General features: G+C 56.6%; 1 protein-coding gene across 3 annotated transcripts in view; it reads left to right on the plus strand.

The window, feature by feature from the left end:
• The window catches only part of ARHGAP42 (Rho GTPase activating protein 42), a gene marked incomplete at its 3' end in the record, with an annotated part of 142,788 nt that overhangs the window by 87,024 nt on the left and 42,902 nt on the right, over positions 1–12,862 (plus strand). For all 3 annotated transcript variants that reach the window (XM_084251457.1, XM_084251458.1, XM_084251459.1), the window contains exon 4: positions 7,818–7,889. In XM_084251457.1, coding sequence (XP_084107583.1) covers positions 7,818–7,889 — 72 coding nt within the window. The remainder of the gene's footprint in view (positions 1–7,817; positions 7,890–12,862) is intronic.

Here is a 12,862-nt window from a genome sequence, read left to right on the forward strand (position 1 = left end):
AGTCGCTGTAGCAGAGGGCGTGGGAGGACGCGAGCAATGAATCACGTCAGCTGTCAGCTTGCGGCAGCTCCCTCCCCGGCCCCTCACACAGGCCACGCTGACCCTTTAGTCCTGGGGAGGCGGCTGGGGAGGGGGAATCTGGAGGTCACAGTGAACTCAGCTGGGATCCACAGTGGTTTTGAGGTGGATGCAAGGAGAGGGGTCTGTTTTCATCACCAGAAAGCACTGGTAGAGCAGACAGCTGGGGCACAGGAATCTCTTTGATTCCTCCTGCCTGTGGCTTCACTGATGTGAGCCTTCTCGGAACCTTCTGGGGGTCCCAGAGGTGCCCAAGTCCAGCAGGTCATTCCTGAGAATGACCAGCGGGGAGGAGCTGCTGAGCTCCCCTGTGCGGGACCGGCTGTGCCAGCGTGTCCTTGGCGTGTGACCTGGGAGGGGATCCAGCTGTTTGCGTGACACGCCCCTCGATGCTGCGTCTTGGCCACCAGCAACGGTATTTGTCATGGTGAACATCTGTGCTCTCTGGGCGATTGTTCTAAGGAACTTTTGAGATGTCCGTTCCAAGCGGACCCTTCACCGATCCCGTTATTGACGGTTGAGAACCCGTCTGAACTCCTCATGTGCCCTCACCTTAGCCCCACTACTTAGGGGTGCAGAGGAACTGGCGGTCATCAGGCCGGCAGTGAGCCTCCAGCGTGGAGGGGGCGCCGGGTTCTGGTGTTGAAAATGCCGCCCAGGTACCCCAGTGCCTTCAGATCCACATGCTCACGGCGCCGCCTGTGACCGCGCGCCGGGAAGAAGGAGCCAAAGGAGCTTTAAGTACAACGCGAGGCTCCTAAGATGGACAACTTTCCTCTCTGGTTCAAACAACGCTGTCTTCAGAGCATTTCATTTGGTACAAGCCGGAGTTAGGGCTGTTAGAGGAGAGCGGATCGTATGAGATTGGACGTTTACGCTCTCCCCACGCTCTCCGCGGGCCCGTGAAGCAGTCAGAGGCTCCTTGCTTGAATGGTTTTCCCTCCCTCATCTTGGGAGTGGAGGTGGTTTTATTTTCAAAGAACAGACATTCTGGTTTCATTTAAAAAGAACAGACCTCACTTTGAGGGGGATTCGGTGCAGCCAGAGGTTCTAGCAGAGAGGATCGCTTGCTGGTTTTGCACTTAAGAAGCCTTGATATTCGGTGTGTGGGGGTGAGATTTTACTCTGAGCACTCCAGTAGCAACTTCCTAGTCATTTGAAAAATAATCTAGGCATTAAAATTGCTCTGCTCCGAAGAACGGATTTCACAGGAAGCACGCTCACTTGATGTCTCTTAGCAAACTCCTAGCAATAAACAAAATATGAATTTCATCTTTATAGACAGGCTGTGAGGCAAAGCGTTTTATCATATTCATTATACAGAAAGGAAAACTGGGTCTTGGGGGGTTTGAATAGCTTGGCCAGGATCCTGCTGCTGCCCGGGGAGAAGCCTGCAACAGGGCACAAGGATTTATTTGGCTACTCGGAAACACAAGGTGGGGGTTTCGTGTGGCACCATTCTCCAGAAGCTTCGGTTCCTTCTCCTGGTACGTTGCTACAGGAAAAGGATGCCTGTCGGGAAGAGCAGCAGAAGGAGAAAGTCATGCTGACTTTCGGGGTGTTGGAGCTCAGCACGTGAGGGTCGGGGAGGCCTGGAGGGAGCACTGGTTTTACAGACAGGCGCAAAGAGCACACTGTTGAAGCCGCCAGGAAGAGTCAGCGGGAATCCGCAAGGCTCTGCCCTGCCGGGTCACCCTCCACAGCTCTGACTTTCTGGATAAAGAAAGGATTTTTCGGCATCATGTGCCCACGCTGAGATCAAGTGCTGCGCGCTGAGTCTTTGATTTAGGAGGCAAAGGTCCTGTCTGTCCTCCACCCCCGTGCGCTCTGACCTTGGGCTGCTCCGAAGTGCTGTGGGTGGGCCGTGATGACGGAGAGAACGGTCTCCTAGGCGACGGGGGAGCTGACTGACCGGTACCCAGAGGAAGCGCCTTGCCCGTCACCCCAGGTTAGAACTCTGGCCTCGTGTTCCCAGTTGCAAGCACCAATGGGAAGTAACCCCTTCGTACCCGGGTCCGCGTAGAGGGGCCTTCTGCACCAGGTACGCTCCGTCCGCTCTGCCCCAGCTACGCTCCGTCCGCTCTGCCCCGGCTACGCTCCGTCCACTGTCTAGCGCCTGCCTTGGTGATCTTCCCTCTCGGCGGGGCTTGGCCCTGCTGGCATCTCAGCGTGGTGTTCCAGACTCGCCGCCTGCTGCTCCAGATCGTTGCGAATGCCCCAGCTCCTCTCTTGGAAGCCGGGCCTTCTCATGCTCTCCGAACGCTTGAGGCGGAGCACGGCCACCCCATGTCCCGGAGCCGTCCAGTAAACTGAGGGTGACGGGGCGTTACCATCCTGATGGCGACACGCTGTGACTGGCACCGGCAGCCCTGGACTTCCATCCACGCCTCGACAGGGGAGAGTGAAAGTTTCCGGACGCTCCCCTTTCTGAAGACTCGCGCTCCATCCCTGGGCTGGGCACGTGCTGAGGAGGCTCTCAGCAGTGAAAAGCAGGCGCTGGAATCTGCAGGAGAGTCTGAAGCCCCCGGCCCGCAGGACGTCCTGGGTCATGCTTCTCTGAAGAAGAAAACCCAAACAGGCCCGAGAGTCATTCTTCTAACCACATGAAAATGCTTCTCACCATCACTTGTGCGTGATTTACGAGCACTCCCTTGTGGCTGTTTATTCCAACTACTTGAACGAGCAAAAGCACAGCGGCAGGAAGCTCCATCCGCCGCTCGATGTCATGTGCCCCGTGGTGAGCGTCTGGCCGGCAACGCCGGGTCCCGGAGCCGCCTCCAGCACCAGATCGGCCTCTGCTCCAGGAGACACGTGAGGTCGTTGGTGCTCTTGACATTTTAATAGGAACCAACCTGAAAAAAATAAGTTTTTTCAATGCAAGCTCTAGGTATGGTTTAAGATTCATTCCACAGTTGATGGCGTCTTCCTCCCTCCACAAGACATCTCCAGGAATTGATGTCGTCATCAGTATCGAGGAGAGAAGATTCAAATTGCTTTAGTCGTTTTCCTAAAACCTCTTAGCGAGGTCATGCGACATAACACATCCCACAGATATGAGCTCTGCACCCCCCTGAACTCTGTGACTTGCTCTTTTTCCCCTGGCACCTTCCGGAAAGAGTTTCATCAGCCTCTTGTGTAAGTCTGGGGCCAGAGAGCTGTGCTGGAGCCAAAACTGCATTTCCCTAGATTTTTGGTAACTCACAGGGTCTGTCCCCAGAGGGGCCCTGGAATCACATCTCAGGCACTTTCCACCACCTCTGACATCCTTTTCTTTCCTTTTTTTAAAAGATTTCCTTTTTATTTATTTATGCATATAAGAGCTGGGGTGCAGGCCAGAGGTATGGGGTGGGGGGCAGCTGAGAGGATTCACCAGAGACAGAGTGGGGAGCAGAACAGGCTGCTGAGGGGAGCAGCGGGGAGACAGGAGGGGTCTGCTGTGCCATGTGGGTAGTTCCCTGGCTGGGGATCGAACTTGTGCTGCAGAGTCTGCGGACAGCTTCGTAGTGCTGAGACTAACCCCTGCGCCATCGGGAGGCCTCCGACATCCTTTTCTTTGATTGTGCCACAGCCATGGTAACGCTTTCCAGCCTGCCACGGATTTAACACCTTCTGACCGTCACACTTGGATTATTTCAGAATTTAATAATGTCATCATGTGCTGGCCCTGCGTGGGGCTGAAAGGCCCTCATCCCCCGGAGACGGTGCAACAATGAGGGCCCAAAGCAGGTCAGCGGACGTGGGTGGCCTCCGTGCCCTCGACGTGCGGGTGTTTCCATTTTGACCTCAAAAGTGAAGCTCACCTGCTGTCCGCCGAGCACACGGGAGGGCGTGACACTCCAGCCGTGAAACCACACGGAGGTGATAGTGGCCTTTGGAAAGATTGAGCTTCGATGTAGTCTCGGTGGGAGGTGGCGCCGTAGGTGGGCGAGTCTGTTGGATGAATTTGGATCTAATTTCCAGCACCGAGGAGCTGCATCCCAAGTCCTCTCTCTCAGGACCGCGTCGCCGGTGCTGTGTTGAGCGAACATTGATGGAGAGCCTGCCACGCGCCACATGTGTTCTATTTGTTTTCATAAATGCATATTCCTCTTCCAATTTTGATAAAAACCCGAAGAGCTAAGGGAGGCACTCTGAGTCCCGGCAGCCTCGGTGCCAGCAGCCGAAGGGACTCGGGCAGCTTCACTGTAACACACTCGCCTAATACGTTCCAGATGACTTTCAGATGCTGAACCTCATTACTCATCTAAAATAAACTTTAGCCTCAATATTGTGAAGAGCTTAGCATGGTGCGGGGCCCAGAGCAACACCCGCCACATCACATGATGGCCGCGTCTGTGTTGTTATCTCTCGCCTCCTGGCATGACCCCCCACACCCCACCCCGTCTTGTCTGTGCAGTGCTGACCGCTGGGACGTGCCCCCCCCCATTTCACCATGATAGAATGAGAGGAAAGGGGAAAAAAAGATTAAAAGATTGAAAAAATCTCCAAACCAAAGAAAAGTGAGGGAACGTGGGGAAGGAACTAGCGCGGGCCCCAGGGGTAACTGGCACGCCGCTGGCCACCCGGACTCTGCTCCCCTCGCTGGCCGTGCCCAGTCGGGCTGCGTTAGGGAACTGGCCGAGCCTGGAGCTTCTGGAACCCCGTTGGATCCCGGGGCCCCACCTGTCCGCTACCTTTCTCAGGCCTTTCCTTCCTAATTAAAACTTCTTCCCCGCTCATTTTGGCTAGTCCTGCCATTTTGAGGCCAGGTGCTGTGACAGACGGTCCCTTTGCGCCTTCCCACGGCACCGGGTGTAATAGGTCCCGAGGGAAAGTCACTGCCCAAGCCCTCCCTGCTCCTCCCCCTGCTCTCACCGTGACGCCGAAGGGTCAGCGCCTCGGGGGGGACCCCGGTGTCACTCTGGCTTCTTCCCGGGCTCCTCTAAGTTTGCCGTAGAACTGCCTCGGCCCTTTCCTGGACTCGCCCCTGGACGCTTATTGAGTCCCTGTGGCTTCAAGCTCGAGCTGCTTTCTCGGCCCCTGATCCGGCTTGGCTTGTCTGCATCTCTCGATTCTTAACATCCCCGCAGCCCCTGGCTCGGGACGCGTGGCCTCGGCTCGGGACGCGTGGCCTCGGCTCGGGAGGAAGCCGCCCTGCTCAGCTCAGGAGCCGGCAGTGAGTCATGTTGCGGCTGCTCTGGCTGCATTTGGGGGGCCATCCGGCCGTCCCTTACTCTAGCGGAATGAGTCTGACCACGTAGACGCTTGTCCGGGCAGATAATGTCCTTGTGAGTTGAGAAACGGCGCAGATTTGATGGCACCTGCTACGTGCCAGCCGGTCTGGAGCGTTTGACGAGCGCTTTCTTCCCCTGCCGTGTCCTCGCCTCTCCACGGGCCGGGCTGACGTTTATTCCGGCAGTGCCCTGTTCCCGGGGCAGTCACTTTCCGCTGTGTGTCCGGGTCACCCCCACGATCCAGAGGCTGCCGTAACTTCTGCGGTTCTCATAGCTCCTCCCTCTTGTCAGAATCCTGTTGTGCTTCTCAGGGGTTCTGCGGAAGTTACCACGTAAACTCTTCTCGGAGGAGTCGGTTTCAGCGTCACCCTTTCCCCAGTGTTACCTGCTCCTCACGAGTGCTTCTGATTAGGGTTAGGGTTAGGGTTAGGGTTAGGGTTAGGGTTAGGGCACGTGAGCACGTCCCCACCCTCGCTCCCTCTTCAAGCAGACATTCTGGAGAGCGTAACCCGTGCCCTCAGCCCCCCGGCTCACAGGTCCACGGCGTGCCTGGCACGTGTGGCAACGCCCAGTGACCGGCGTGGGGCCAGGCCAGCTCCTTCAGGGCCCTTGTGGGGAAAGGCCATTGCCGACCCTGCACCCGCACGGACTTGGACAGATGCCCACTGTGGTGGATCCAGGCAGAGAGGCCGGCAGGTGAGAACAGAATGGGAAAAAAACTAAAAACATAGAATATTTAGAAAGTGCAGGATGTGATTCTTGGTTTATTTGGCAAGAGCCAAAGCACTTACTCCGTGGAGGGCACTGAGCAGTTCACCTTGGCCGCTTCAGTGCTGAGATCGTGGTCGGGGTAGAGGCCGCAGCTGACGTGGGTCGGTGGCCGCCCAGAAGCTGCCTTAGAGCAGATGCCCGAGCTCAGTGCCTGGGCCTCCCTGGGCAGCACCGCGTCCACCGCAGCGGTGCTGACCCTCCCCGTCTTGAGGACGTCCTCCTTGTTTAAGGTGGGCCCGGTGCGCAGCGTGTGCCCCTGGGCAGAGCGCGTGCCCGGCAGAGGACAGGCGCCCTGGCCTTGGCTGTTGTCCCCAGGCAGACGCGGCTGTGGGGTCGGAATCGGCAGCTGAGTTCCTCTGGAGCGTCTGGGTCTCTGTGTAGATGTTTGTGGGCTCATGAGCCCCAAGAGGACTTCGAGAGTGGGAATGAAAAGTGGGGCCACTCTGCTGCTGCTGCATCACCTTTTCCAGAAGGGCGGCACACAGTCTCTGCCCGGCTCAGAGAGAGGCCGGGCCCTGGGGGCGGAAGCGTTGACGGGCTGTCTTCGTCGCAGGGCATTTGAGGTCCTCCTTGTAAGACCTGGTGTCTCGCTTTGCTCCCGCTCGGGAGGCCTGGATTGTGGGAATCACCTGCTCTCCAGCTTTGATTCCTGCGTGCATGTAGATGGCGAAGCTTCCGGAGTAAAAGAGGGTTTTGTCTTCATCTTGGCATTTGCTAATTATGTGATAGGTTATGTTAGCGCAGGCAGGGGTGATGTGAACCCCAATTGTGCTAACGAGGCGAGACGTACTCTCCCCCCAGCTGGATTGAGGTGTCTCTCACACACACACACACACACACACACACACACACACACACACACACACACACGGCTGTTCTGGTCGGAAATGTGCACGGGGTTGATTTGATCCATTTATATGTGACACAGTTATTGCCGCCACACCCTCAGCTCAGTCCCCTCACACAGTCACCAGTTCTTTCGCGTGTGGTGAGAATGTTCCGCCTTAGTTCTTTCTAAAAGTCTTTTTTTATCATCAAGATTCCCTTCCCGCTTGATCCTGTCTTTGGAAATGTCGGAGTCCCTGCCTGCAGGCCCTGCCGCCACCCCCCGCTACCCCCCAGGATTCTTACAGATCAGTATGCAAAGATTTACGTGTTTTGCAGTTTCAGTGAATCCCAGTTTGCTGCTGAGGGCTGAGCTGCTGCTCACCGAGCTGAGAGCAGATACTATTTTAGTGGGGTGGAAAGATTATGAGGACATTCAGGCAAACCCCAAGTGTAAGGACTCTAATTCAAGAGGGGGAAAATGAGCCGTATTTTATTTTGCAGCTGGAGAATGATAGCGTTCTAGTGGCAAAACGGAAGCACTTTTAAATGGTTCATTTTTAAAACGACGCTTAACTGACTGCATTCACCAGTGTAATTAAAGGTATTTGTAAATTTAATATCCAATTGCTATTACTTAGTTAAGTCCTAGAATACGACATTTAAATATTCGCACCAAGATCGATCGGATGGCCTGTACTTGTTCTCACATTATTCACATTATTGTTTGCATCAAGAGAGATGATTTGTAACAAGAACTTGAAGTGGAAAAACACTGCGCAGCACACAAGGTGTTTTTATTTCATTTATAGAAGCAAACGAGAACAAAAGCTGTTTATTGGAAAAAGCTGAAAACAGGAGCCATTTCTTGGTCAATGTTGTTGGAATGAAATTATGTGGAATTTAATGTATTTGCATTTTTAATTTCAGATTCAAAACGCTAATGATGTGTTAATTGCACCACTGGAGAAATTTCGGAAAGAGCAGATAGGAGCCGCGAAAGTAAGTGTTGCTTGCGTTTTATTATCCTTCAGATCTCCTCCTGGTGAAGAACTGGGGCATCATTTCAGAAGTGAACATTTGTGAAATGAGAATGACCTTTTAAAAAATTCTGCACGTCATTTTTAACTTTTGCACAGAGCCTGTTACAAAGGCTGGAATTCTGTTCCACATAAAAGATGTTCTTCTACTAGCAGGGGAAGTGCCACCATGTGATCAGCGAGACCCTCCCTCCCGGCAAAGACAGGAAACTATTCTAAAGAGACGGGGAAAGGGTGGCAGAATTCTGAAGCTTGTATACAATAAAAATTAGCCACAGGGCACATGGAAAATTCAGGCAGTAATTGTAGAAGCACATTTATTATCTTTTGCATTTTCTTTTTCTTTTTTTTTTTTAAGATTTATTTATGTATGCACACAAGAGCTGGGTGCAGGCCAGAGGTGTGGGGGTGAGAGGATTCACCAGAGACAGAGCGGGGAACAGAGCAGGCAGACTGACCAAACACACTGCTGAGGGGAGACAGGAGAGGTCTGCTGCGCCATGTGGGCAGCTCCCTGGGCAGCTGGGGATCGAACTCCTGCTGCAGTGGCTGCAGACAGCTTCATAGGTTGCGTCTTAACCCTTGCGCCACCAGGGAGGCCCTTTGCATTTCCTTTTTCATTACCAATGCAAGCATGTGTTTGTGGAAAAGCTTGAGATGATCGATTGTGTATCCAGGACATCTCCCTGGGTTGAATAACTCCTGAGGTTTACTCACATTGTCTTTCTTAGACACACACCTTGGGTACCTGCTCAAGGTCACCATGTGACACCATGGATTTAGGGTTTCTAAAAACAGCCCGTCACCACACAGCTCTCACCGCCCCTCTTCTGTCTGGTTTTCCCTCGGGTCCGCGAGGAGTCCCCTCTCACCTCAGTCTCCCCGGGAGCTGCACTGTGCATTCCTGCTCAGAGCTCGTTCTCTGCCCTCCCCTTGGCCTCAAGCTGAGATAACCTACAAGCCGGGCCGGGTCAACCTGGAGCGTGTTTCCATCTTGAATTGTTGGTCGCCCCATGACGACACCTTCAATGGCTCTTGAGACGGTTTGATCCCAAAATGCAGACGTTGCACAGCGCGGCCTTTGCTCTGTGTCCCCACCACAGCCCTCCCTCGCCGGGCGCCGGGGAGCCCGCCTTTCTGTAGATCCCGGCCCTCGCCCTGCCTCCGTCCACACGCTCCCCGCTGCGGAGACATCTCTTGCTGCTGGCCTGTTGCGGCCTCACCAGCTCCCCGCGGCTGTGTCTTACCCAGTGCCGGGAAGACGCCTTCCTCATCCGTTCCCCTTCCAGAGTTAGTTTTTCTTTCCCTTCTTGCAGATGCAGGTGGTCTGCATCTTACTTTCTGTAAAAAGCTACCACTAGCTCGAGCCAGAGGCTTGCGTGCATTTCTCCAGCAACTGTGCGCGATGATCAGGGCAGAGGCTAAATCAGGACCACTTTGTGTTAGTGAATTTGGTCAGCACTTGTCACGGCCGTGGCTGGCCGCGCGTGGCCAGTGGGGGTGAGCGAGACGACGGGGAGTGGACGTAACAGACACACGGAGCCTGGCCGTCCCTGTCAGCCCGTGGAGCACAGGCCCCGCGCGCAGGCCGGTGGGGGAGGAAGCCAGGCAGCCGCCTTGAGGAGACACTGGCCGACAGGGACCAAGAGGACGGGGAGAATGTGGCTAGAAGTAGGGGTGCAGGGCTGGGAAGGGGTGAACCCTCCATCCTTCAGGACGGGAGGATGGATGCGGGAGGACGGAGCCTGGCGTTTCAGGGCCGGGGGCCAGCGGCGTGCGGTGCTTGCTTCTTCCCAAAAGGGCCCCGAGGGGCCAGAGAGAAGCTGTAACTGGAGAGCAACACGTTGGGTTTTCGGGAGTTGCTCTAACTCCCCCTTGTGCAGGGCGGGGAGGAGGCCCCGCTGGGGGACCAGGCCTGGAGGCGGGTGGTGATAGCCCGGCCTGGAGACCAGGGCGCGGCCGGGGAGTGGGCTGGAGACGGAGGCTGTGGCAGACCCGGTGGTTAGGAGCCCCTCCTGAGGTCCGTGACGTCTCTGCCCAGACAGCAGCAACAGCAGGCCCCGCGCCTGGACGTGTAGGGGTTCAGGGTCCCCAGACACCGCTCGCGGAGATGCCAGGCTGGCGACGGCGTTCGGCTCTGAATCGGGGACAGGCGTGGGGGAGCTGCTGGCTCCGGTCGTGCTCAGGCTCATTCGGTCCCGTTTCTGCCCTGCGGACAAGCGGCTCATCAAGATGGGGAAACATCTTGGGCTTGGGGGATTGTGCAGATAAGACAACTCATTTGTCCACCCAAATCCCGGGCCTCTGTGAGCGTGTCCGCGTGGACTCAGGGCTGGGCTGCAAGCCGTGGCTGTAACTGGATGGAAACCCGGCCCGGCCTGCCGAGTTTAGTCCCAGCAGTAAAGCGCGGGCTTTCCTCTCGCGGGCTTGCTCCCGGCTCTGCCCCGGCAGCTCCTCAGGCAGGCTCTGCGTCTCTCGTCTCGGCACGGACACAGGCAGCACGAAGCCAAACCAGAAAGGTCTCCCGAGGGCCTGCAGTTTGCATGGAGCCTGGTGATTTACTGGCTCAGCTGGGGCCGTGACCTCCGCGCTTACTGCAGAGACCGGGAGGAGTGAGCTCACTGGAGAAAGATTCCAGCCTTGAAAAAAACTTGCCTTATTTGGTAAATGTGGTTAACTGGTCCCAGCTGGTTGTGCTGGTGAGCTCACTGCGAGCCGGATTGTGTCTGTGAGCCAAATGCTGGTATTTCTTATTAGAATTAGCGTGGTAAACCGTATTCGGGTGGTGTTCTTGATGTGCCATCAAAAACATCAAAAGCGAAAGGAGGGGTTTGCGCTTGGAAAGTTGGGGCTCATGTGCGTGGACAAGGTGTCATTTTTCTATTTGTGTTTTCTGGCCTGTTACGCTGCTTACCTTCCTAGTTCCTGGGTGAGAATTTCGGATTTACTGTGGGCCTGGAAGGAGAGTGCTCTGGAGACAAGTCTGTGAACACATCTGGACTTTCTTTTGTTATACGCCCGTGTGTGTTTCCTCTGAACATTAGAATTTTCGGGGGCCATCTGGGAGACTTCTTCGCATTACCAAGTAGCCCCTCACATTCAGAAAACCACGGCTGTAGCTTCTGGGGCCTTCTCCGCAGCATCCCTGCCTCTGGTCTGGCCACTTGCTGACACTTGCTTGCCAGTCACTTGGCTTAGAGACGAAAGTGCTGGCTCTTGAGTCCTGGAGACCTTGGCTTGATCCTGCTCTGCCGTGCGTGGACTGGATGACTGAGGACAGTCCCTTAGCTCCGCGACAGTGCAGCCTGCTGTCCTTCCCTGGGGAGAGGAGAGCTCACGTGTGTGGAGGCGCCATGCAGAGTCGCTGCACGGGAAATCTCAGTTCCTCTTTGGAGCGGCAGGAAGGCACAGAGCAGGAGCTCCATGATCCCAGCAGATGGGTAAAGGAGAGTCATGGAGCCCTCGGTGGCTTTTTCAGGCTTTTATTGAGCTTTTTTACGTGCAGTGTGGCACCCAGGTACACGGCAGGCGGAGGGGCGGGGGGGCAGGAGCCTGCAGCCTCCGGTTCCTGCGAGTCTTCACTCTCTCCGGGCCCTCGGGCGTCTCTTGTGACCTCTGCTTCTCTGCTCGTCCCTTGCTCAAGCTGCCGCTCTGCTGGCGGCCCCATGACGCCGCCCTTATAAGCCAGTCTCCGCCCAGGTGCGCCCACCTGTGCGTGCCCAGACGCACTCCAGGTGCCGCCATCAGGCGTGCGTGCAGGCCCGCAGGGAGCCCTCATCCGTGCTGATGGCGGGAGGGCGGAGAAGCCTGATGGTTCCTCACTTGCCCACATACCTTCTGTGCCAGCCGCGGGCTTCCCGGCGTGGCTCTTGCTCAGCCTCACCTGCGGCTGCTCCTGTGGGCCTGGAGGCGTTGCTGTAACATGGTCGGGCCCGATGTGCCGCCCCCCAGCATCGTCCATTTCGCAGGGGAGCAGGCGAGAAAGGCTTCTCCGCGGCCTCAGCGTGCGCGAGGCAGCCCCACCGCAGAGAGAGCGTTGGCCGGCACGCGAGAGCTCCCGTTCTGCGCTGGACTTGCCCGAGGAGCAGCTTCGGTTTCTCAGGCTCGCTCTGCGCGATTCACGCCCAGAAGCGCGCCGTGTCCCTTCTCGGAGTCCCAGTTCAGGCGGAGCGCGGCCCGCACTCTCGGGGTGTTTCTGATCTGGAGTCTGATCTGACCGGCTCAGAGAAGTGAGAAAGGCCTCACCCCTCTGTGCCCGCTGCCCCGCCTGTCTGCACAGACCACCCTTTGCGGGACCCCGATGGCACCCGCCTTGCGAGGGGCCTGTCTTCTGCGTTTGCTTTGGGTGGGCGGAGAGAGCGGGCGCCCAGCAGCGGAGGCTTGGTCTTCTTGGGACAGGATCCCCGGCTTGGCCTCACCCTCCCCTTTCGCCTGAATCTTCCACCCGCCGGCCCTGATTTATAGCAGCTTGGCCCCGCGCAGGCCCCACTGGGCGCCCCCCCAGCCGCTGCCCCCCGACTTTGTGTGTCCCGGGCTCGCCCTCCCGTGCTGGCTTTGGGGCTCCTTCCTCTGGGCTCCTTCCTCTCGGCCTCTTTATGGTTTTCAGGTGAGAAAGTCATCTGGAAAAATAATCAGCGTCCACGACAAGACCTTTTGGGCTCGAATGCTGACAGGCCGCTTAGCCCGGACAGGGGCCCCTCGCGGCCTCTCCCCGGCCAGCTCGGCCCCCGCGCTGGCTGCCACCTCTCTCTCCAGGCCCACTCCACCTCCCCCGGCCCGGAGCACGGGGTCTGTGCCTGGCACACGGCAGCACCGTAAGCTGTTGGTACCGGACAGATCACGGCTGCTTGATCAGGGGCAAAATTGTGGAGCTCAAAGGAATCAGAGGCTTGATTTGGCCAACCGCGTGGATTGTTGAAAATACTTGTTAAGACC

This window comes from Talpa europaea (assembly GCF_964194135.1).
Source record: "Talpa europaea genome assembly, chromosome: 12".
In the NCBI taxonomy this organism is placed as follows: domain Eukaryota; kingdom Metazoa; phylum Chordata; class Mammalia; order Eulipotyphla; family Talpidae; genus Talpa; species Talpa europaea.